At 52.2% G+C, this 20,384-nt stretch overlaps 1 protein-coding gene across 4 annotated transcripts in view; it reads right to left on the reverse strand.

The window, feature by feature from the left end:
• Positions 1–16,468, reverse strand: part of CCDC150 (coiled-coil domain containing 150) — a 183,867-nt gene extending 167,399 nt beyond the window's left edge. For 2 of the 4 annotated variants that reach the window (XM_088479720.1, XM_088479721.1), the window contains exons 1-2: positions 16,213–16,468; positions 7,479–7,627 (exon numbers count right to left, since the gene is read on the reverse strand). In XM_088479720.1, the coding sequence (XP_088335846.1) occupies positions 7,479–7,627; positions 16,213–16,215 (152 nt within the window). In that variant the 5' untranslated portion in view covers positions 16,216–16,468. Of the gene's footprint in view, positions 1–7,478; positions 7,628–16,212 lie in introns of those variants that run through there. The other 2 variants (XM_088479723.1, XM_088479722.1) reach the window with 2 other exon arrangements.
• Positions 16,469–20,384: the final 3,916 nt, after the last annotated feature.

Below are 20,384 nucleotides of genomic sequence, written 5' to 3' on the forward strand. Positions count from 1 at the left end.
CACACAATTCACAAACACACAAAAAAATATTATTTTTTTAGCACTTGGGGGGAGCACCCCTGATGGACAGAGCACCCCCTGGACAACACTACAGCACCCCTTTAGGACTGGGACACTGCACAGGACTTTGGAGTGGACACAGCCCCTATGGAGAACTGACTGCACAACACAGTCCAGCCAGCCCCTATGGACTTTGAAGTAGTGGACACAGCCCCTATTAACAACAGCAGCACAGCACAACACAGCCAGCCCCTATGGACTTTGAAGTAGTGGACAACAGCAGCACTACACTACACTACACTACACAGCCCAGCCAGCCCTAACTCCCACCCTCCCTCTTCACTGTCCACAGCCGAGTGAGAAAATGGCGCCGACGCGGGTACCTTATATAGGGTCCAAAACCCGCGAGACTCGGAAGGCGGGATGATGACGTTTTGCCTCGATTTCAGATCAGAGTCAGGCGGGAAAAGTCGAGCCTGACTCGGATCGGGGGGGTTCGGATATCAGAAATCCGAACCCGCTCACCACTAATATAATATAATATAATATAATATAATATATATATATATATATATATATATATATAAAAAACACATGTGTAGGAACAGGCAGCCTGCCATACATTTATGGCAGATTGCACACTGAAAAAAACCCATCTAAAAAGATGTCAAACTGACAAAAGCCTCCTCCAAACCTCCTTCCTGCAGCCCACAAGCAAATCTAGCTGCCAAAAGTGTTGAAGACACTGTGGAGGCGCGGAGGTTTTGGAAAACACTCCATAGTAAACTTACCCACCTAGCCTGTTTCAGTCTTTGCTGCCCTCCATGCAGAGTGGAGGATTGCTTTTCTGGTGAAGCAAAAAGGACTTTATACTAGAACCTCTAGGGAGCATTAATGTGATGGAAAGAACTATTTTTACTCTCTAGTCTGACTAATAATTTCTTCCAGTTGAGAGAAGAACACTATCTGCAATAATATGAGATATGGTAAGAACTTACCCTTGTTATCTCTATTTCTACGAAGTCCATAGGGTTCCACAGGATACCTTGGGGTATAGGTGTGACGTCAGTCGCAGGGCACCAAAGAGTTAAGCTTTCAGCCTCCCAGGATGCACTAGGTCCCCCTCCTATACCCCGCCCCCGGGCCAAGGCACCTCAGTTAGTTACCAAGCCATAGGCCGGAGGAGGAGAAGGAAGAGAGAGAACAAAGATCTGGACACATACAAGAATCACATTCTCACCAGAGGGAGACGGAAAACCGGTGACCAGAGCAAAGCCCATCTGCAGCACAGGTGCGACAGGGCGGGAGTCCTGTGGAACCCTATGGACTTCGTAGAAATAGAGATAACAAGGGTAAGTTCTTACCATATCTCATATTTTCTACTTCAGGGTCCATAGGGTATCCACAGGATACCTTGGGGATGTCCCAAAGCAGTATCCTTTAAGGGTGGGGACGCTCCTGTGCAGAAAGGAGAATCCGCCGCCCGAAGGAAGCATCCTGAGAGGCGAAGGTGTCAAACCTGTAATACCTCACGAAGGTATGGACAGAAGACCACGTAGCAGCCTTGCAGATCTGAACTGCCGAGGCACCACGTCGAGCTGCCCACGAAGGACCCACAGACCTAGTGGAATGAGCCTTCAGAGAAGGAGGGACCGGTAGGCCTTCATGAAGAAATAGCCATACGGATCCAGGCTGCCAAAGTTTGCTTTGAAGCAGGCCAACCCTTTTTACGGAAGCCAAAGAGGACAAACAAAGCGTCCGACTTCCTAAACGAAGAAGTGCGGTCAACATAAGTCCTTAAGGCCCGCACAACATCCAAAGAGGCCTCACCCACGGAAAGACCCGGTGAGTTAAAGGCCGGAACAACTATTTCCTCGTTAACATGAAACTGGGAAACAACTTTGGGAAGAAACTCGGGCCGAGTGCGGAGCACTGCCCTGTTCCCATAAAAAACCAAGAAAGGGGGTCTACAAGAAAGAGCCCCTAACTCAGAAACACGTCTGGCCGAAGCAATGGCCAGAAGGAAAACAGTCTTAGCTGTTAGCCATTTAAGATCCACTGAGCCCAGTGGTTCAAACGGCGGTCCTTGGAGAGCCCTCAGGACCACAGCCAAATCCCAAGGCGCCACAGGTGGAACAAAGGGCGGCTGAATGCGGAGAACACCCTGCATAAAGGTGCGCACATCCGGGATTGTAGCAATCCTACGGTGAAACCAGACAGATAGGGCCGAAACCTGTACCTTCAAAGAAGCAAGGCGAAGCCCATGATCTAGTCCCGCTTGCAGGAAGGCGAGAATCCGAGACAGACGAAACTCCCGCGGTGCATAACCTCTCGGTCGACACCACTGGAAGAACGTATGCCACACGCGATGGTATATCCTCGCGGAAGACGGTTTCCGAGCTCGTAACATGGTACGCACCACAGAGCTGGAAAACCCCCGGGACCTCAGCATGGCCGTTTCAACAGCCACGCCGTCAAAGACAGCCGAGTCAGGTCCGGGTGAAGGCAAGGACCCTGAGACAGAAGGTCCGGTCGTAGCGGCAACCGCAGAGGAATGTCCACGGACAGACCCTGAAGGTCTGAGAACCAGTGCCGTCTGGGCCACGCGGGAGCTATCAACAGGAGCGTCCCTCCTTCCTGTTTGAATTTCCGGATTACCCGTGGAAGAAGGGAGACCGGAGGGAACAGGTATGCGAACCGGAACGTCCACCGGACGGACAGAGCATCCACCAGAGACGCCCCTTCGTCTCTTGTGCGAGACCCATACACCGGCAACTTGTTGTTGTGCCGGGACGCCATGAGGTCGATTTCTGGAAGACCCCACCTGTCCACCAGTAGTTGAAAAACGTCCGGGTGCAGGGACCATTCCCCCGGATGAACGTCCTGGCGACTTAGAAAGTCCGCCTCCCAATTGAGCACTCCCGGGATGAAGACCGCTGATATGGCCGGAAGATTGCGCTCCGCCCAAACCAGGATCCGAGAGACCTCTACGAGAGCCGCCCGACTGCGCGTTCCTCCTTGCCTGTTTATGTAGGCCACGGTGGTAGCATTGTCCGACTGGACCTGCACCGGGCGACCCTGGAGAAACCGCTGTGCCTGCTGGAGAGCATTGAAGACCGCACGGAGTTCCAAGATATTTATTGGAAGCTCCGCTTCTGTCGGCGTCCACCTGCCCTGGAACAAGTGTGGACCCGAAACTGCTCCCCAGCCCCGAAGACTGGCGTCCGTTGTCAACAGGACCCAATTTGGAACCCAGAACGGACGTCCCTTGTTGAGGTGGGTCGTCTGTAACCACCACGTAAGGGACAGGCGAACCTCCTGGGTGAGCACAATCGTCTGGGACTTCAGAGACTGAGTCAGCCTGTTCCACTTGGACAGGATCAGGTGCTGCAGAGGTCTGGAGTGAAACTGGGCGTATTCCACCATGTCGAACACCGACACCATGGAGCCCAGTAACCTCATCGCCGAGTGTAAGGACACCCGGCGGCTGTGCAGACAACTGCGCACCCTTGACTGTAAAGCAGAGATCTTGTCCTCCGTCACGAAGATCCTTTGCTGTCCCGAGTCCAATAAGGCTCCAAGATGCAGAATCCTCCGAGACGGGATTAGAGTGGACTTCTGCCAGTTGATTAGCCAGCCGTGCCGTTGCAGCAGTGCAATGGTCAGGTCCAAGTGGCGTACCAGGAGCTCTGGAGATCCTGCCACCAATAACAGGTCGTCCAAATACGGCAACATGCGGACCCCCTGCAGCCGCAGAGAAGCCGCCATGACCGCCATCACCTTGGTGAAAACACGTGGTGCTGTTGCCAGGCCAAAAGGTAACGCCCGAAACTGGAAGTGGTCGCTGCTGATTGCAAACCTGAGGAACTGTTGATGGCGCCAAAGAATAGGGACATGCAGGTAAGCGTCCTGTATGTCCAATGACACCAAGTAGTCCCCAGGTTCCAGCGCCAGAATGATGGACCGTAGGGTCTCCATCCGAAACTTCGGGACCCGCAAAGACTTGTTGAGTGCTTTGAGGTTGAGAATCGGACGATATGACCCATTGGGTTTCTGTACCAAAAATAGATTTGAATAGAAACCCTGGCCCCTCTGGGAGAATGGAACCGCCACTATAACTCCAGCCTGGAGCATAGTGTGCAATACCTTCCGCAGCTCCGTAGCCTTGTTCCGGTCTGATGGGAGACCCGTGGTGAAGAAGCGAGCCGGGGGTCTGTGCCGGAAGGAGAGGGCGTATCCGTGGGAAACCACCTCCAGAACCCAAGTGTCTGTCGTAGTGATCGACCAACACTGGGCGAACTGTAGCAGGCGGCCTCCCACCCTGGGATCCCCCAAAGGGAGGCCCGGACCGTCAGGCCGCAGGCTTGTCATCTGGCTTGGGGGCCGGACGTCTGGTACTCCATGCCTGCTTCCGGGGCTTGACCGATTTCTTAGGGCCAGCCTGTCGAGGAAAAGACTGTGGTTTGGGCCTGCCCTGGGCCCTAGATGACCGAAAGGACGATGGTCCCGAACCAGAAGGAGCAGCGGCCGACGGGAGACAGGCAGATTTGGCTGCCGCCAGCGTGGCCACAATCTTATCCAGATCCGGACCGAAGAGAACTTCTCCGGTAAACGGCAACGCTTCCAGACCTTTCTTGGAATCTGCGTCCGCCTTCCAGGATCGCAGCCACAAGGTGCGACGAGCAGCTACCGCTGCTGAAGAAATTCTAGACACCAGAGTACTAATGTCTAGAGCCGCCTCGTTGATGTAGGTGGCCGAATCACGGAGATTGCCAATCAACTCCGCCTGATCGGCCGGACAGTCGGATTCAAAAGAAGCCTCTAATGAATCTGCCCAGCGCTCCATCGCTCTGGCAACCCAGCAAATGGCCATAGCCGGCCGTGCTGCCCCCCCTGCAAGGGAATAAGCGGACTTCAGGCAGATTTCTACCTTGCGGTCCGTAGCATCCTTAAGGGAGGACATGGATGGCATCGGCAATGTGGCACTACGGACAAGACGGGTCACGTGAGAATCCACCTGTGGAGGGGATTCCCACTTCGCAAAATAATTATCCGCGAACGGATAAGCCACCGCCAGGCGTCTGTGCGGCTGGTATCTTTTGCCAGGTTGTTTCCACGCCTCCTCTAAATGGTCCACCAACTGACCCGAAAGAGGAAAGACTGTGGCATCGCCCTTCACATCTTTGAAAAAGGCATACTTAGATTTAGCCGCTGGGGGAACTTCGTCCTCAATCACCAAGGCTGTGCGGACCGCCCGAATAAGTCCAGGAATATATACTTTGGACTTAGCATCAGCGTCCTTAGTATGGAGAGGTTCCTGATCGTAAGGATCTAGAATCTCCCCATCATCAGACGTCCCTTCGTCATCCTCATAAGGAGCGGACAGAGACGCCACCGGCCTTTTATGAGACCGCATCACAGACTCCCCTTGCAACACATCCGACAAGTGCTGTACAGAACTCGTCAGGGAGTTAACCCACGCTGGCTCCTGAGAACCCGGGAGCGGGGAAATAGGGAGACTGTGGGGTACCACCAATTGTCGTGGGAACCCCTGCATGGGTGACGACACCACAGACTGCTGGGACAAACCCATCGGAGTAAACGCGGGCTGCGGAGCTAACTGGTCCACTAAAGCTGTTAACGCCTGAGCGAAACAAGCCCAGGGCGGCTCCTGTACCGGTGCTGTAACCGTAATAGGCCGCGCCATGGACAAACACTGCCGGCAAAGGCCCTCCGCGCTACCCTCCCCCTCCGCTAACGGTACTTTGCACGTGGTACACTGTAGCCGGAGGGGAAAATCACTTTCAGACATGATGGCACCACGTATGTGACCTCTCTCACCAATTAAGTATTAAATAGGCGAGAGACCACCCTGCAGCACCGCACCGCAAGGGCTTTAGCAGAAAGAACAGGGACAGTAATAAAGCTGACAGTTTAGAGAAGAAAAGATTACAGGCAGCAGCGCTAGCACAGTCACATACAATGCAGAAAAATAACAATTCCTGCACTAACAGCGCTGATCACTCAACTACACAGACACAGGGCCTGGTAGGACACAGCGCTGCATACACAGACCTGACCACAGCGGAGGAGAGGTATGCGGGGGGACCCAGACCACGATGCTTCCGTCCAGCGCTTCCAGCAGCGTTCACCATGCGTTCTGAGAAGATGGCCGCCGAGGAGCAGAGAGGAGGCTGGCCTGGGGGAGGAGCGCTGCCACAGGACCAGTCGGCAGCATGCAGAGAGGGCTGTGTGCAGCGGGGGAGGCGCCGGCTGTGAGACAGGGAAGGCGCGCTCCCCTGGCATGCATTTAACCCCTGGGACGCCGCAGCGCTACCGCTCTGCTGCGGTCCGCTGTCCCAGGGGGTAGTGGCAGCGCAGGTTGGTCGCCTGGCTCCACGCTGCAGCCAGTCCCCAGGGAGCCCCCTGCCTGGGGACTTAGGACCATGTGATCAGCGGGGACCCACCGCGGGACCCCGCTGCTTACCTCTGTCCCCCTTGAATCCGGCCATGGTCCGGAACATCTGGGGTCACCGCTAGCTGTGACCCCAGATGCCCACCAGCATCCCCGGATCAGTACCGGCGTTCTGGTACCGGCGGGGTGTAGGGAAGACAGCATGGACGTCAGGACTGACTGTCCATGCTGTTCATCCAGATGTGCAGCCACAGCTGCATGAAGAAAAAGCTTCAGGGGCTCTTCTAGCCCCCACTCCAACAGGTGCACCCGACTCCGGCCGGGCACCAAACTAAACTGAGGTGCCTTGGCCCGGGGGCGGGGTATAGGAGGGGGACCTAGTGCATCCTGGGAGGCTGAAAGCTTAACTCTTTGGTGCCCTGCGACTGACGTCACACCTATACCCCAAGGTATCCTGTGGATACCCTAAAGTAGAAAAGTAGGGACTCAAGTATACTCTAAGACTTTGCATCAGCTTCCCAGGCCTTAAAGCCAAAGTGTACATTACACAGAATTCTGAGGCTACAATTCTACCATCAATTAGACCCGCATAAATCGAAGCAGCATCAGGAACGTCAGATGCCCTACCAGATGTTCTACTGCAATGTCAATAATTGAAACCCTGGATTTTCGGTCTATAGCACTTACAAAAGCTCTTCTGGCCATTTTGCTATTGCCTCAACTGAAAGTCGATGTTAAGAGTCACAACAGCAGTATATAAAGTACATCAAATGGCTTTGCATTTCTTAACTGTGACAACCTTAAGAAACACAGTATTGGGAATAGGAATAGTTGTGGTATTTTAGAAGGACACATGGAGTATCCACCATTGGTTATCTATGATGCAAGGTTTGCTATTTAAATGTAACCGAAGTAGAAATAATGCACGCCATTTGTCCAACCTTAACCTACAGAACATGTTGTACTATTTTTATTTGGGTAAGGGACTTGAAAAAAAAATATGAAAAACCTGGATCATGTGTATAGCCATGGGATAAATTGCACTAACTCATTATATACTCACCTGTGGCTAGTAACACCAAGTGTCTTAAGGTCAGTAATAATGGTTTCTGCTTGTTCCTCTGCCATACGCAACCGTTGATCAAGTACGGTGAAGGTATCAGGAGCAGTAGGAAGTATACGGAGAGATGGGAGCACTGGTCGTGCCATCTCCTGTATTCGAATTAAAGTAGATGAAACACAGTTATTTTCACATTCTACAGCTTTTTATAATATATACATATATTTAACAAGACTGAAGAGTTGACTCACATTGGGTTAATGATGTCAAAGAAGGACAAACCTGTACAAACGAAACTGTATTTACTCTATATTAAAGTAACAAGTAGTTTGGAAAATATCACATAACTCAAGAATAAGGGCTCAATTCAATGCAACGCAAATTGAGTAGCGCCGGAAAGGAGCTCCCGGAGCTATTCAATTCTGCACACTACTAGGTCGGGGAATGCCCGTTCTCCCACCCCTCGTGCCTTAAATAGGGTGTTTAGTCGCAAGAAAGGGCATTCGCCGACTAAACTTCCCGGCGCGATGCTGTTTCTGCTGTGCTAAGGGCAGAAAACAGCATCACGCCTGTACTTTTGTCGGAGGGATGCAAGCAGAAATCCTTAGGTCCGTATTCAATTCCAGGCAAAAAGTTTTGCGGATGATGTCATTTCACCAGGCAGAAACTTTGCGCCGCATTCAATTCCAAAGACTTTACCTGTAAGCGAAAACGCAATGCAATATGCGAAAAAGATTCCCCTATGAATAGGTGTCGGAAAAAAGTGCAAAATCACTATTTTAGGGATGCAAAGGAGAGGAAAACAACTCTGCACCCTTTGGACAGCTCCCCAATGGATATCTACGTAAAAAAAAAAATAATAAATAAAAAAACTAGAGGAACACCCAAAAAAAATATGACTTTAAAAACTGGGCGAAAAAGTGCAAAAGTGGGGGAACAACCTTGAAAAATAGCTAAATAGCCTCTGGGGGGTCTGCAAGTAGGGGTGAGGTGTTTTTTGGATTGCAGGTGCTTGCGACAGGTGCATTTTTAACATTTTTTAAAACTTTACTTTAGCAACTTTAAACCATGCTTGCCCCCATTTTCATGAACCCCAAATTTGACAGGACAACTTATTTTCACCATAAAACACTGCTTTAAGCTATTCTTCAACACTTGTGTAAAGATGCTAAATAGAAGACAATGGCACACCTTAAGTACACCAAATAGCTTTATTAGGCCTATTCAGGGACATCTATATTGATCCCCAATGTTAGTGCATCTCTTGGGGGTGTCAGGCTGATTCCCCCATTTTTTACAGCACTTTTTGCCTTTTTCAGTTTTGCCGGGTTGGATTTGGAATCCTTTGGAATTGAATACGGCGAATAGCGGAGGCGCGCATGAAAAGTTTTCGCAGCCAAAACATGCGATGTCAGCGAAAAGTATGGCATGCTAAAAAGTATTACGGTTGCGAAAATAATTGAATACGGGCCTTAGTCGGGCTTATCAGCACACTGAATTGAATAGCTCTGGGAGCTCCTTCCTGGCATTATTCAATTTGCATTGAGTTGAATCGAGCCCTATGGAGGAAAATAAAAAAAGATTCCCAGCTGTCCATTCGGGGCTGAGGTTTCCTTGGAGTCTGGTGCCAGACTTTCAGATGATAGGTGGAACCTCATTGGGGCATATAAACTAAGTATTAACATGCTAAATGGTGTCTGCATTTGATTGCATTCACATCGATATATTTGTGGCGCTCTCATTTGGATAATTCGTCATTATAAAAGTTGATGTACCAGAACAGTGAATTTGTTAGACATCAGCAGATTTAATTGAGGACTAAGGGGATGATTCAGTAATGGATGGAATTGCAAAGCTGCTTGTGAAAGTGAGTGATCCATGGGGGAAAAAAAAAAAAAAGTTCTTTTTTTATGTCTGGACAATACCATTGTTTGTGTAATAGCCCTAAGCCTCAGCTTACTCAGGCTGGACTGCGTCCATGGATGCAGCCTCTGGCCTTGCCACTCACAGAAAACGTGGCGGAAACATCCCCGTTTCCGGGAACGCCGGCCCCTCCCACACCACCCCGTAAATGTCACTGCCTGTAAATCTGGCAGAGGCAGAGATAATCAGGAATCTGCTTTCAGCATTGCAAGCATCTGAATTAGCCCCTAAATCCACTAAACAAAAAAACATTTCTTGGATTAGGATAATATGAGATATGGTAAGAACTTACCCTTGTTATCTCTATTTCTACGAAGTCCATAGGGTTCCACAGGATACCTTGGGGTATAGGTGTGACGTCAGTCGCAGGGCACCAAAGAGTTAAGCTTTCAGCCTCCCAGGATGCACTAGGTCCCCCTCCTATACCCCGCCCCCGAGCCAAGGCATCTCAGTTAGTCACCAAGCCATAGGCCGGAGGAGGAGAAGGAAGAGAGAGAACAAAGATCTGGACACATACAAGAATCACATTCTCACCAGAGGGAGACGGAAAAACCGGTGACCAGAGCAAAGCCCATCTGCAGCACAGGTGCGACAGGGCGGGAGTCCTGTGGAACCCTATGGACTTCGTAGAAATAGAGATAACAAGGGTAAGTTCTTACCATATCTCATATTTTCTACTTCAGGGTCCATAGGGTATCCACAGGATACCTTGGGGATGTCCCAAAGCAGTATCCTTTAAGGGTGGGGACGCTCCTGTGCAGAAAGGAGAATCCGCCGCCCGAAGGAAGCACCCTGAGAGGCGAAGGTGTCAAACCTGTAATACCTCACGAAGGTATGGACAGAGGACCACGTAGCAGCCTTGCAGATCTGGACTGCAGAGGCACCACGTCGAGCTGCCCACGAAGGACCCACAGACCTAGTGGAATGAGCCTTCAGAGAAGGAGGAACCGGTAGGCCTTCATGAAGATAAGCTTCAGAAATAGCCATACGGATCCAGGCTGCCAAAGTTTGCTTTGAAGCAGGCCAACCCTTTTTACGGAAGCCATAGAGGACAAACAAAGCGTCCGACTTCCTAAACGAAGAAGTGCGGTCAACATAAGTCCTTAAGGCCCGTACAACATCCAAAGAGGCCTCACCCACGGAAAGACCCGGTGAGTTAAGGCCGGAACAACGATTTCCTCGTTAACATGAAACTGGGAAACAACTTTGGGAAGAAACTCGGGCCGAGTGCGGAGCACTGCCCTGTTCCCATGAAAAACCAAGAAAGGGGGTCTACAAGAAAGAGCCCCTAACTCAGAAACACGTCTGGCCGAAGCAATAGCCAGAAGGAAAACAGTCTTAGCTGTTAGCCATTTAAGATCCACTGAGCCCAGTGGTTCAAACGGCGGTCCTTGGAGAGCCCTCAGGACCACAGCCAAATCCCAAGGCGCCACAGGTGGAACAAAGGGCGGCTGAATGCAGACAACACCTTGCATAAAGGTGCGCACATCCGGGATTGTAGCAATCCTACAGTGAAACCAGACAGACAGGGCCGAAACCTGTACCTTCAAAGAAGCAAGGCGAAGCCCATGATCCAGTCCCGCTTGCAGGAAGGCGAGAATCCGAGACAGACGAAACTCCCGCGGTGCATAACCTCTCGGTCGACACCACTGGAAGAACGTATGCCACACGCGATGGTATATCCTCGCGGAAGACGGTTTCCGAGCTCGCAACATGGTACGCACCACAGAGCTGGAAAACCCCCGGGACCTCAGCATGGCCGTCTCAACAGCCACGCCGTCAAAGACAGCCGAGTCAGGTCCGGGTGACGACAAGGACCCTGAGACAGAAGGTCCGGTCGTAGCGGCAACCGCAGAGGACTGTCCACGGACAGACCCTGAAGATCTGAGAACCAGTGCCGTCTGGGCCACGCAGGAGCTATCAACAGGAGCGTCCCTCCTTCCTGTTTGAATTTCCGGATTACCCGTGGAAGAAGGGAGAAAGGAGGGAATAGGTATGCGAACCTGAACGTCCACCGGACGGACAGAGCATCCACCAGAGACGCCCCTTCGTCTCTTGTGCGAGACCCGTACACCGGCAACTTGTTGTTGTGCCGGGACGCCATGAGGTCGATCTCTGGAAGACCCCATCTGTCCACCAGTAGTTGAAAAACGTCCGGGTGCAGGGACCATTCCCCCGGATGAACGTCCTGGCGACTTAGAAAGTCCGCCTCCCAATTGAGCACTCCCGGGATGAAGACCGCTGATATGGCCGGAAGATTGCGCTCCGCCCAAACCAGGATCCGAGACACCTCTACGAGAGCCGCCCGGCTTCGGGTTCCTCCTTGCCTGTTTATGTAGGCCACGGTGGTAGCGTTGTCCGACTGGACCTGTACCGGGTGACCATGGAGAAACCGATGTGCCTGCTGGAGAGCATTGAAGACCGCACGGAGTTCCAAGATATTGATTGGAAGCTCCGCTTCTGTCGGCGTCCACCTGCCCTGGAACAAGTGTGGACCCGAAACTGCTCCCAAGCCCCGAAGACTGGCGTCCGTTGTCAACAGGACCCAATTTGGAACCCAGAACGGACGTCCCTTGTTGAGGTGGGTCGTCTTTAACCACCACGCAAGGGACAGGCGAACCTCCGGGGTGAGCACAATCGTCTGGAACTTCAGAGACTGAGGCAGCCCGTTCCACTTGGACAGGATCAGGTGCTGCAGAGGTCTGGAGTGAAACTGGGCGTATTCCACCATGTCGAACACCGACACTATGGAGCCCAGTAACCTCATCGCCGAGTGTAAGGACACCCGGCGGCTGTGCAGACAACTGCGCACCCTTGACTGTAAAGCAGAGATCTTGTCCTCCGTCACGAAGATCCTTTGCTGTCCCAAGTCCAATAAGGCTCCAAGATGCAGAATCCTCCGAGACGGGATTAGAGTGGACTTCTGCCAGTTGATTAGCCAGCCGTGCCGTTGCAGCAGTGCAATGGTCAGGTCCAAGTGGTGTAACAGGAGCTCTGGAAATCCTGCCACCAATAACAGGTCGTCCAAGTACGGCAACATGCGGACTCCTTGCAGCCGCAGTGAAGCCGCCATGACCGCCATCACCTTGGTGAAAACACGTGGTGCTGTCGCCAGGCCAAAAGGTAACGTCCGAAACTGGAAGTGGTCGCTGCGGATTGCAAACCGAAGGAACTCTTGATGGCGCAAAAGAATAGGGACATGCAGGTAAGCGTCCTGTATGTCCAATGACACCATATAGTCCCCAGGTTCCAGCGCCAGAATGATGGACCGTAGGGTCTCCATCCGAAACTTCGGGACCCGCAAAGACTTGTTGAGTGCTTTGAGGTTGAGAATCGGACGATATGACCCATTGGGTTTCTGTACCAAAAATAGATTTGAATAGAAACCCTGGCCCCTCTGGGAGAATGGAACAGGCACTATAACTCCAGCCTGGAGCATAGTGTGCAATACCTTCCGCAGCTCCGTAGCCTTGTTCCGGTCTGATGGTAGACCAGTGGTGAAGAATCGAGCCGGGGGTCTGTGCCGGAAGGGGAGGGCGTACCCGTGGGAGACCACCTCCAGAACCCAAGTGTCTGTCGTAGTGAACGACCAACACCGGGAGAACTGCAGCAGGCGGCCTCCCACCCAGGGATCCCCCAAGGGGAGACCCGGACCGTCAGGCCGCAGGCTTGTCATCTGGCTTGGGGGCCGGACGTCTGGTACTCCATGCCTGTTTCCGGGGCTTGACCGATTTCTTAGGGCCAGCCTGTCGAGGAAACGACTGTGGTTTGGGCCTGCCCTGGGCCCTAGATGACCGAAAGGACGATGGTCCAGAACCAGAAGGAGCAGCGGCCGACGGGAGACAAGCAGATTTGGCTGCCGCCAGCGTGGCCACAATCTTATCCAGATCCGGACCGAAGAGAACTTCTCCGGTAAACGGCAACGCTTCCAGACCCTTCTTGGAATCTGCGTCCGCCTTCCATGATCGCAGCCACAAGGTGCGACGAGCAGCTACCGCTGCTGAAGAAATTCTAGACACCAGAGTACTAATGTCTAGAGCCGCCTCGTTGATGTAGGTGGCCGAATCACGGAGATTGCCAATCAACTCCGCCTGTTCGGCCGGACAGTCGGATTCAAAAGAAGCCTCTAATGAATCCGCCCAGCGCTCCATCGCTCTGGCAACCCAGCAAATGGCCATAGCCGGCCGTGCTGCCCCCCCTGCAAGGGAATAAGCGGACTTCAGGCAGATTTCTACCTTGCGGTCCGTAGCATCCTTAAGGGAGGACATGGATGGCATCGGCAATGTGGCACTACGGACAAGACAGGTCACGTGAGAATCCACCTGTGGAGGGGATTCCCACTTAGCAAAATAATTATCCGCGAATGGATAAGCCACCGCCAGGCGTCTCTGCGGCTGGTATCTTTTGCCAGGTTGTTTCCACGCCTCCTCTAAATGGTCCACCAACTGACCGAAAGAGGAAAGACTGTGGCATCGCCCTTCACATCTTTGAAAAAGGCATACTTAGATTTAGCCGCTGGGGGAACTTCGTCCTCAATCACCAAGGCTGTGCGGACCGCCCGAATAAGTCCAGGAATATATACTTTGGACTTAGCATCAGCGTCCTTAGTATGGAGAGGTTCCTGATCGTAAGGATCCAGAATCTCCCCATCATCAGACGTCCCTTCGTCATCCTCATAAGGAGCGGACAGAGACGCCACCGGCCTTTTATGAGGCCGCATCACAGACTCCCCTTGCAACACATCCGACAAGTGCTGTACAGAACTCGTCAGGGAGTTAACCCACGCTGGCTCCTGAGAACCCGGGAGCGGGGAAATAGGGAGACTGTGGGGTACCACCAATTGTCGTGGGAACCCCTGCATGGGTGACGACACCACAGACTGCTGGGACAAACCCATCGGAGTAAACGCGGGCTGCGGAGCTAACTGGCCCACTAAAGCTGTTAACGCCTGAGCGAAACAAGCCCAGGGCGGCTCCTGTACCGGTGCTGTAACCGTAATAGGCCGCGCCATGGACAAACACTGCCGGCAAAGGCCCTCCGCGCTACCCTCCCCCTCCGCTAACGGTACTTTGCACGTGGTACACTGTAGCCGGAGGGGAAAATCACTTTCAGACATGATGGCACCACGTATGTGACCTCTCTCACCAATTAAGTATTAAATAGGCGAGAGACCACCCTGCAGCACCGCACCGCAAGGGCTTTAGCAGAAAGAACAGGGACAGTAATAAAGCTGACAGTTTAGAGAAGAAAAGTTACAGGCAGCGCTAGCACAGTCACATACAATGCAGAGAAATAACAATTCCTGCACTAACAGCGCTGATCACTCAACTACACAGACACAGGGCCTAGTAGGACACAGCGCTGCATACACAGACCTGAGCCACAGCGGAGGAGAGGTATGCGGGGGGACCCAGACCACGATGCTTCCTTCCAGACTTCCAGCAGCGTTCACCATGCGTTGCAGAGAAGATGGCCGCCGAGGAGCAGAGAGAAGCTGGCCTGGGGGAGGAGCGCTGACACAGGACCAGTCAGCACAGTGCAGAGAGGGCTGTGTGCAGCGGGGGAGGCGCCGACTGTGAGACAGGGAAGGCGCGCTCCCCTGGCATGCATTTAACCCCTGGGACGCCGCAGCGCTACCGCTCTGCTGCGGTCCGCTGTCCCAGGGGGTAGTGGAAAGCGCAGGTTCAGTACCTGGCTCCACGCTGCAGCCAGTCCCCAGGGAGCCCCCTGCCTGGGGACTTAGGACCATGTGACCAGCGGGGACCCACCGCGGGACCCCGCTGCTTACCTTTGTCCCCCTTGGATCCGGCCATGGTCCGGAACATCTGGGGTCACCGCTAGCTGTGACCCCAGATGCTCACCAGCATCCCCGGATCGGTACCGGCGTTCTGGTACCGGCGGGGGTGTAGGGAAGACAGCATGGACGTCAGGACTGACTGTCCATGCTGTACATCCAGATGTGCAGCCACAGCTGCACTGAAGAAAGCTTCAGGGGCTCTTCTAGCCCCCACTCCGACAGGGGCACCAAACTAAACTGAGGTGCCTTGGCCCGGGGGCGGGGTATAGGAGGGGGACCTAGTGCATCCTGGGAGGCTGAAAGCTTAACTCTTTGGTGCCCTGCGACTGACGTCACACCTATACCCCAAGGTATCCTGTGGATACCCTATGGACCCTGAAGTAGAAAAAGCAAGCGCGCGCCCAATACTTTATCCCAGGAAAAGTTCCAGTGTGGAGCGAAAAGTCCAGCACAGACTGTAGGTTCCCAAATTGAATACGGCTCTAAGTCGGGTCCTCAGGACTGAGTTTGAGAACCACTGAGCCAGTGGTATGCATTACTCACAGCACTGAAGCTATAAGTAAAATTCTCAGTCGTGGACCATCTGTGGAGTTTGTACGTTCTCCCAATGTTAGTGTGGGTTTTCACTGACACTCCGAAGACACACAGGCAGGTTCATTGGTTCTGACAATGTGATAGGGAAAATACATTGTAATCCCCACTGGGGCAGGGATTGATGTGATTGACTAAATATTCTGTGTAAAGAGCAGGGTAACAGCTTTGTACTATATAAATAGCCATGACTGAATATTTCACATTCAAATGAATATATAGCAAATGACGGAATCAGCAGCAGCACTAATGGAGAGATTATAATACAAAGCTGACAAGACAACTACGACCACCACGAAGGACACACATGAAGAATTACTGATTTTGACACAGGTGCTAGATATCAAAAGCTAATGTGAAAACTGGTAATCATTAAGTATTTGCCATACATTACTCCAACACAACGAGCCCATGGACACTGCATACCATATCACTATAGTCAGTCTGTCACAGGCGGCTTCTCCTCCCCTTCAACCGTCCCGCCGCTGCTGCACTCATTGCATAGCATAGCATAGCACACACTACATACAGCACGACAGCGCTCCCTCAGCGCGCATGCGGCAGCACGAAAAGCACCCTGGGATATCTTAGAGGAAGAGGCCCAATGCTGCCTCCCAGATGTCTCCACAAACTGCTAGTGCTGTGAAGAGGGGGAGAGAAAGGGGCTTCCCAAGCAGCTACTGCCAGGGAGGACCTGTGTCTACTGCACACCACGCCCCCCTAATCGGAACTTTTTGTCACTCGGGTGTGTAAAACCCGCCCAAAGATGTCACAAGCTCCACACATTTCCTACTAAATTTACAGCCCAATCCACTGTACTCTAAATATCCCCTGCTGGAAAATCCAAGGGGCTCATTATGGGGTCTATTCATGAAGCAGTGCAAAGCCCCTTATCAGTGATAACAGGGCTTCTCACTGCTTCCTCCTTTTCACAGAAGGGGTTACATTGCAGAAATCTCAGATTCTCCAGCGGTACCCCACCTCTGTGGCTGGATCGCTTCCCCATACAGTAGTATTCATAGAAGCGTGGAAAGCTCTGTTTTCTCCAGCGGTACCCCAGCTCTGTGGCTGGATCGCTTCCCCATACAGTAGTATTCATAGAAGCGTGGAAAGCTCTGTTTTCTCCAGCGGTACCCCAGCTCTGTGGCTGGATCGCTTCCCCATACAGTAGTATTCATAGAAGCGCAGAAAGCTCAGTTTTCTCCAGCGGTACCTCATCTCTGTGGCTGGATCGCTTCCCCATACACTAGTATTCATAGAAGCGCGGAAAGCTCTGTTTTCTCCAGAAGTACCTCAGCTCTGTGGCTGGATCGCTTCCCCATACACTAGTATTCATAGAAGCGCGGACAGCTCAGTTTTCTCCAGCGGTACCTCAGCTCTGTGGCTGGATCGCTTCCCAAACACTAGTATTCATAGAAGCGCGGAAAGTTCTGTTTTCTCCAGCGGTACCTCAGCTCTGTGGCTGGATCGCTTCCCCATACACTAGTATTCATAGAAGCGCGGACAGCTCAGTTTTCTCCAGCGGTACCTCAGCTCTGTGGCTGGATCGCTTCCCCATACACTAGTATTCATAGAAGCGCGGAAAGCTCTGTTTTCTCCAGCGGTACCTCAGCTCTGTGGCTGGATCGCTTCCTCATACACTAGTATTCATAGAAGCGCGGAAAGCTCTGTTTTCTCCAGCGGTACCTCAGCTCTGTGGCTGGATCGCTTCCTCATACACTAGTATTCATAGAAGCGCGGAAAGCTCTGTTTTCTCCAGCGGTACCTCAGCTCTGTGGCTGGATCGCTTCCTCATACACTAGTATTCATAGAAGCGCGGAAAGCTCTGTTTTCTCCAGCGGTACCTCAGCTCTGTGGCTGGATCGCTTCCCCATACACTAGTATTCATAGAAGCGCGGACAGCTCAGTTTTCTCCAGCGGTACCTCAGCTCTGTGGCTGGATCGCTTCCCCATACACTAGTATTCATAGAAGCGCGGAAAGCTCTGTTTTCTCCAGCGGTACCTCAGCTCTGTGGCTGGATCGCTTCCTCATACACTAGTATTCATAGAAGCGCGGAAAGCTCTGTTTTCTCCAGCGGTACCTCAGCTCTGTGGCTGGATCGCTTCCCAAACACTAGTATTCATAGAAGCACGGAAAGCTCTGTTTTCTCCAGCGGTACCTCAGCTCTGTGGCTGGATCGCTTCCCTATACACTAGTATTCATAGAAGCGCGGAAAGCTCTGTTTTCTCCAGCGGTGCCTCAGCTCTGTGGCTGGATCGCTTCCCCATACACTAGTATTCATAGAAGCGCGGAAAGCTCTGTTTTCTCCAGCGGTAGCTCAGCTCTGTGGCTGGATCGCTTCCCAAACACTAGTATTCATAGAAGCGCGGAAAGTTCTGTTTTCTCCAGCGGTACCTCAGCTCTGTGGCTGGATCGCTTCCCCATACACTAGTATTCATAGAAGCGCGGAAAGCTCTGTTTTCTCCAGCGGTACCTCAGCTCTGTGGCTGGATCGCTTCCCCATACACTAGTATTCATAGAAGCGCGGAAAGCTCTGTTTTCTCCAGCGGTACCTCAGCTCTGTGGCTGGATCGCTTCCCCATACACTAGTATTCATAGAAGCGCGGAAAGCTCTGTTTTCTCCAGCGGTACCTCAGCTCTGTGGCTGGATCGCTTCCCAAACACTAGTATTCATAGAAGCGCAGAAAGCTCTGTTTTCTCCAGCGGTACCTCAGCTCTGTGGCTGGATCGCTTCCTCATACACTAGTATTCATTGAAGCGCGGAAAGCTCTGTTTTCTCCAGTGTACCTCAGCTCTGTTGCTGGATCGCTTCCCCATACACTAGTATTCATAGAAGCGCGGACAGCTCAGTTTTCTCCAGCGGTACCTCAGCTCTGTGGCTGGATCGCTTCCCCATACACTAGTATTCATAGAAGCGCGGAAAGCTCTGTTTTCTCCAGCGGTACCTCAGCTCTGTGGCTGGATCGCTTCCCCATACACTAGTATTCATAGAAGCGCGGAAAGCTCTGTTTTCTCCAGCGGTACCTCAGCTCTGTGGCTGGATCGCTTCCCCATACACTAGTATTCATAGAAACGCGGACAGCTCAGTTTTCTCCAGCGGTACCTCAGCTCTGTGGCTGGATCGCTTCCCCATACACTAGTATTCATAGAAGCGCGGAAAGCTCTGTTTTCTCCAGCGGTACCTCAGCTCTGTGGCTGGATCGCTTCCTCATACACTAGTATTCATAGAAGCGCGGAAAGCTCTGTTTTCTCCAGCGGTACCTCAGCTCTGTGGCTGGATCGCTTCCCAAACACTAGTATTCATAGAAGCGCGGAAAGTTCTGTTTTCTCCAGCGGTACCTCAGCTCTGTGGCTGGATCGCTTCCCCATACACTAGTATTCATAGAAGCGCGGAAAGCTCTGTTTTCTCCAGCGGTACCTCAGCTCTGTGGCTGGATCGCTTCCCCATACACTAGTATTCATAGAAGCGCGGAAAGCTCTGTTTTCTCCAGCGGTACCTCAGCTCTGTGGCTGGATCGCTTCCCCATACACTAGTATTCATAGAAGCGCAGAAAGCTCTGTTTTCTCCAGCGGTACCTCAGCTCTGTGGCTGGATCGCTTCCCAAACACTAGTATTCATAGAAGCGCAGAAAGCTCTGTTTTCTCCAGCGGTACCTCAGCTCTGTGGCTGGATCGCTTCCTCATACACTAGTATTCATTGAAGCGCGGAAAGCTCTGTTTTCTCCAGTGTACCTCAGCTCTGTTGCTGGATCGCTTCCCCATACACTAGTATTCATAGAAGCGCGGAAAGCTCTGTTTTCTCCAGCGGTACCTCAGCTCTGTGGCTGGATCGCTTCCCAAACACTAGTATTCATAGAAGCGCAGAAAGCTCTGTTTTCTCCAGCGGTGCCTCAGCTCTGTGGCTGGATCGCTTCCCCATACACTAGTATTCATAGAAGCGCGGACAGCTCAGTTTTCTCCAGCGGTACCTCAGCTCTGTGGCTGGATCGCTTCCCCATACACTAGTATTCATAGAAGCGCGGAAAGCTCTGTTTTCTCCAGCGGTACCTCAGCTCTGTGGCTGGATCGCTTCCTCATACACTAGTATTCATAGAAGCGCGGAAAGTTCTGTTTTCTCCAGCGGTACCTCAGCTCTGTGGCTGGATCGCTTCCCCATACACTAGTATTCATAGAAGCGCGGAAAGCTCTGTTTTCTCCAGCGGTACCTCAGCTCTGTGGCTGGATCGCTTCCCCATACACTAGTATTCATAGAAGCGCGGAAAGCTCTGTTTTCTCCAGCGGTAGCTCAGCTCTGTGGCTGGATCGCTTCCTCATACACTAGTATTCATAGAAGCGCGGAAAGCTCTGTTTTCTCCAGCGGTACCTCAGCTCTGTGGCTGGATCGCTTCCCAAACACTAGTATTCATAGAAGCGCGGAAAGTTCTGTTTTCTCCAGTGTACCTCAGCTCTGTTGCTGGATCGCTTCCCCATACACTAGTATTCATAGAAGCGCGGACAGCTCAGTTTTCTCCAGCGGTACCTCAGCTCTGTGGCTGGATCGCTTCCCCATACACTAGTATTCATAGAAGCGCGGAAAGCTCTGTTTTCTCCAGCGGTA

Source organism: Taudactylus pleione, unplaced genomic scaffold (assembly GCF_031769625.1).
Source record: "Taudactylus pleione unplaced genomic scaffold, aTauple2 ptg000244l, whole genome shotgun sequence".
Lineage (NCBI taxonomy): Eukaryota > Metazoa > Chordata > Amphibia > Anura > Myobatrachidae > Taudactylus > Taudactylus pleione.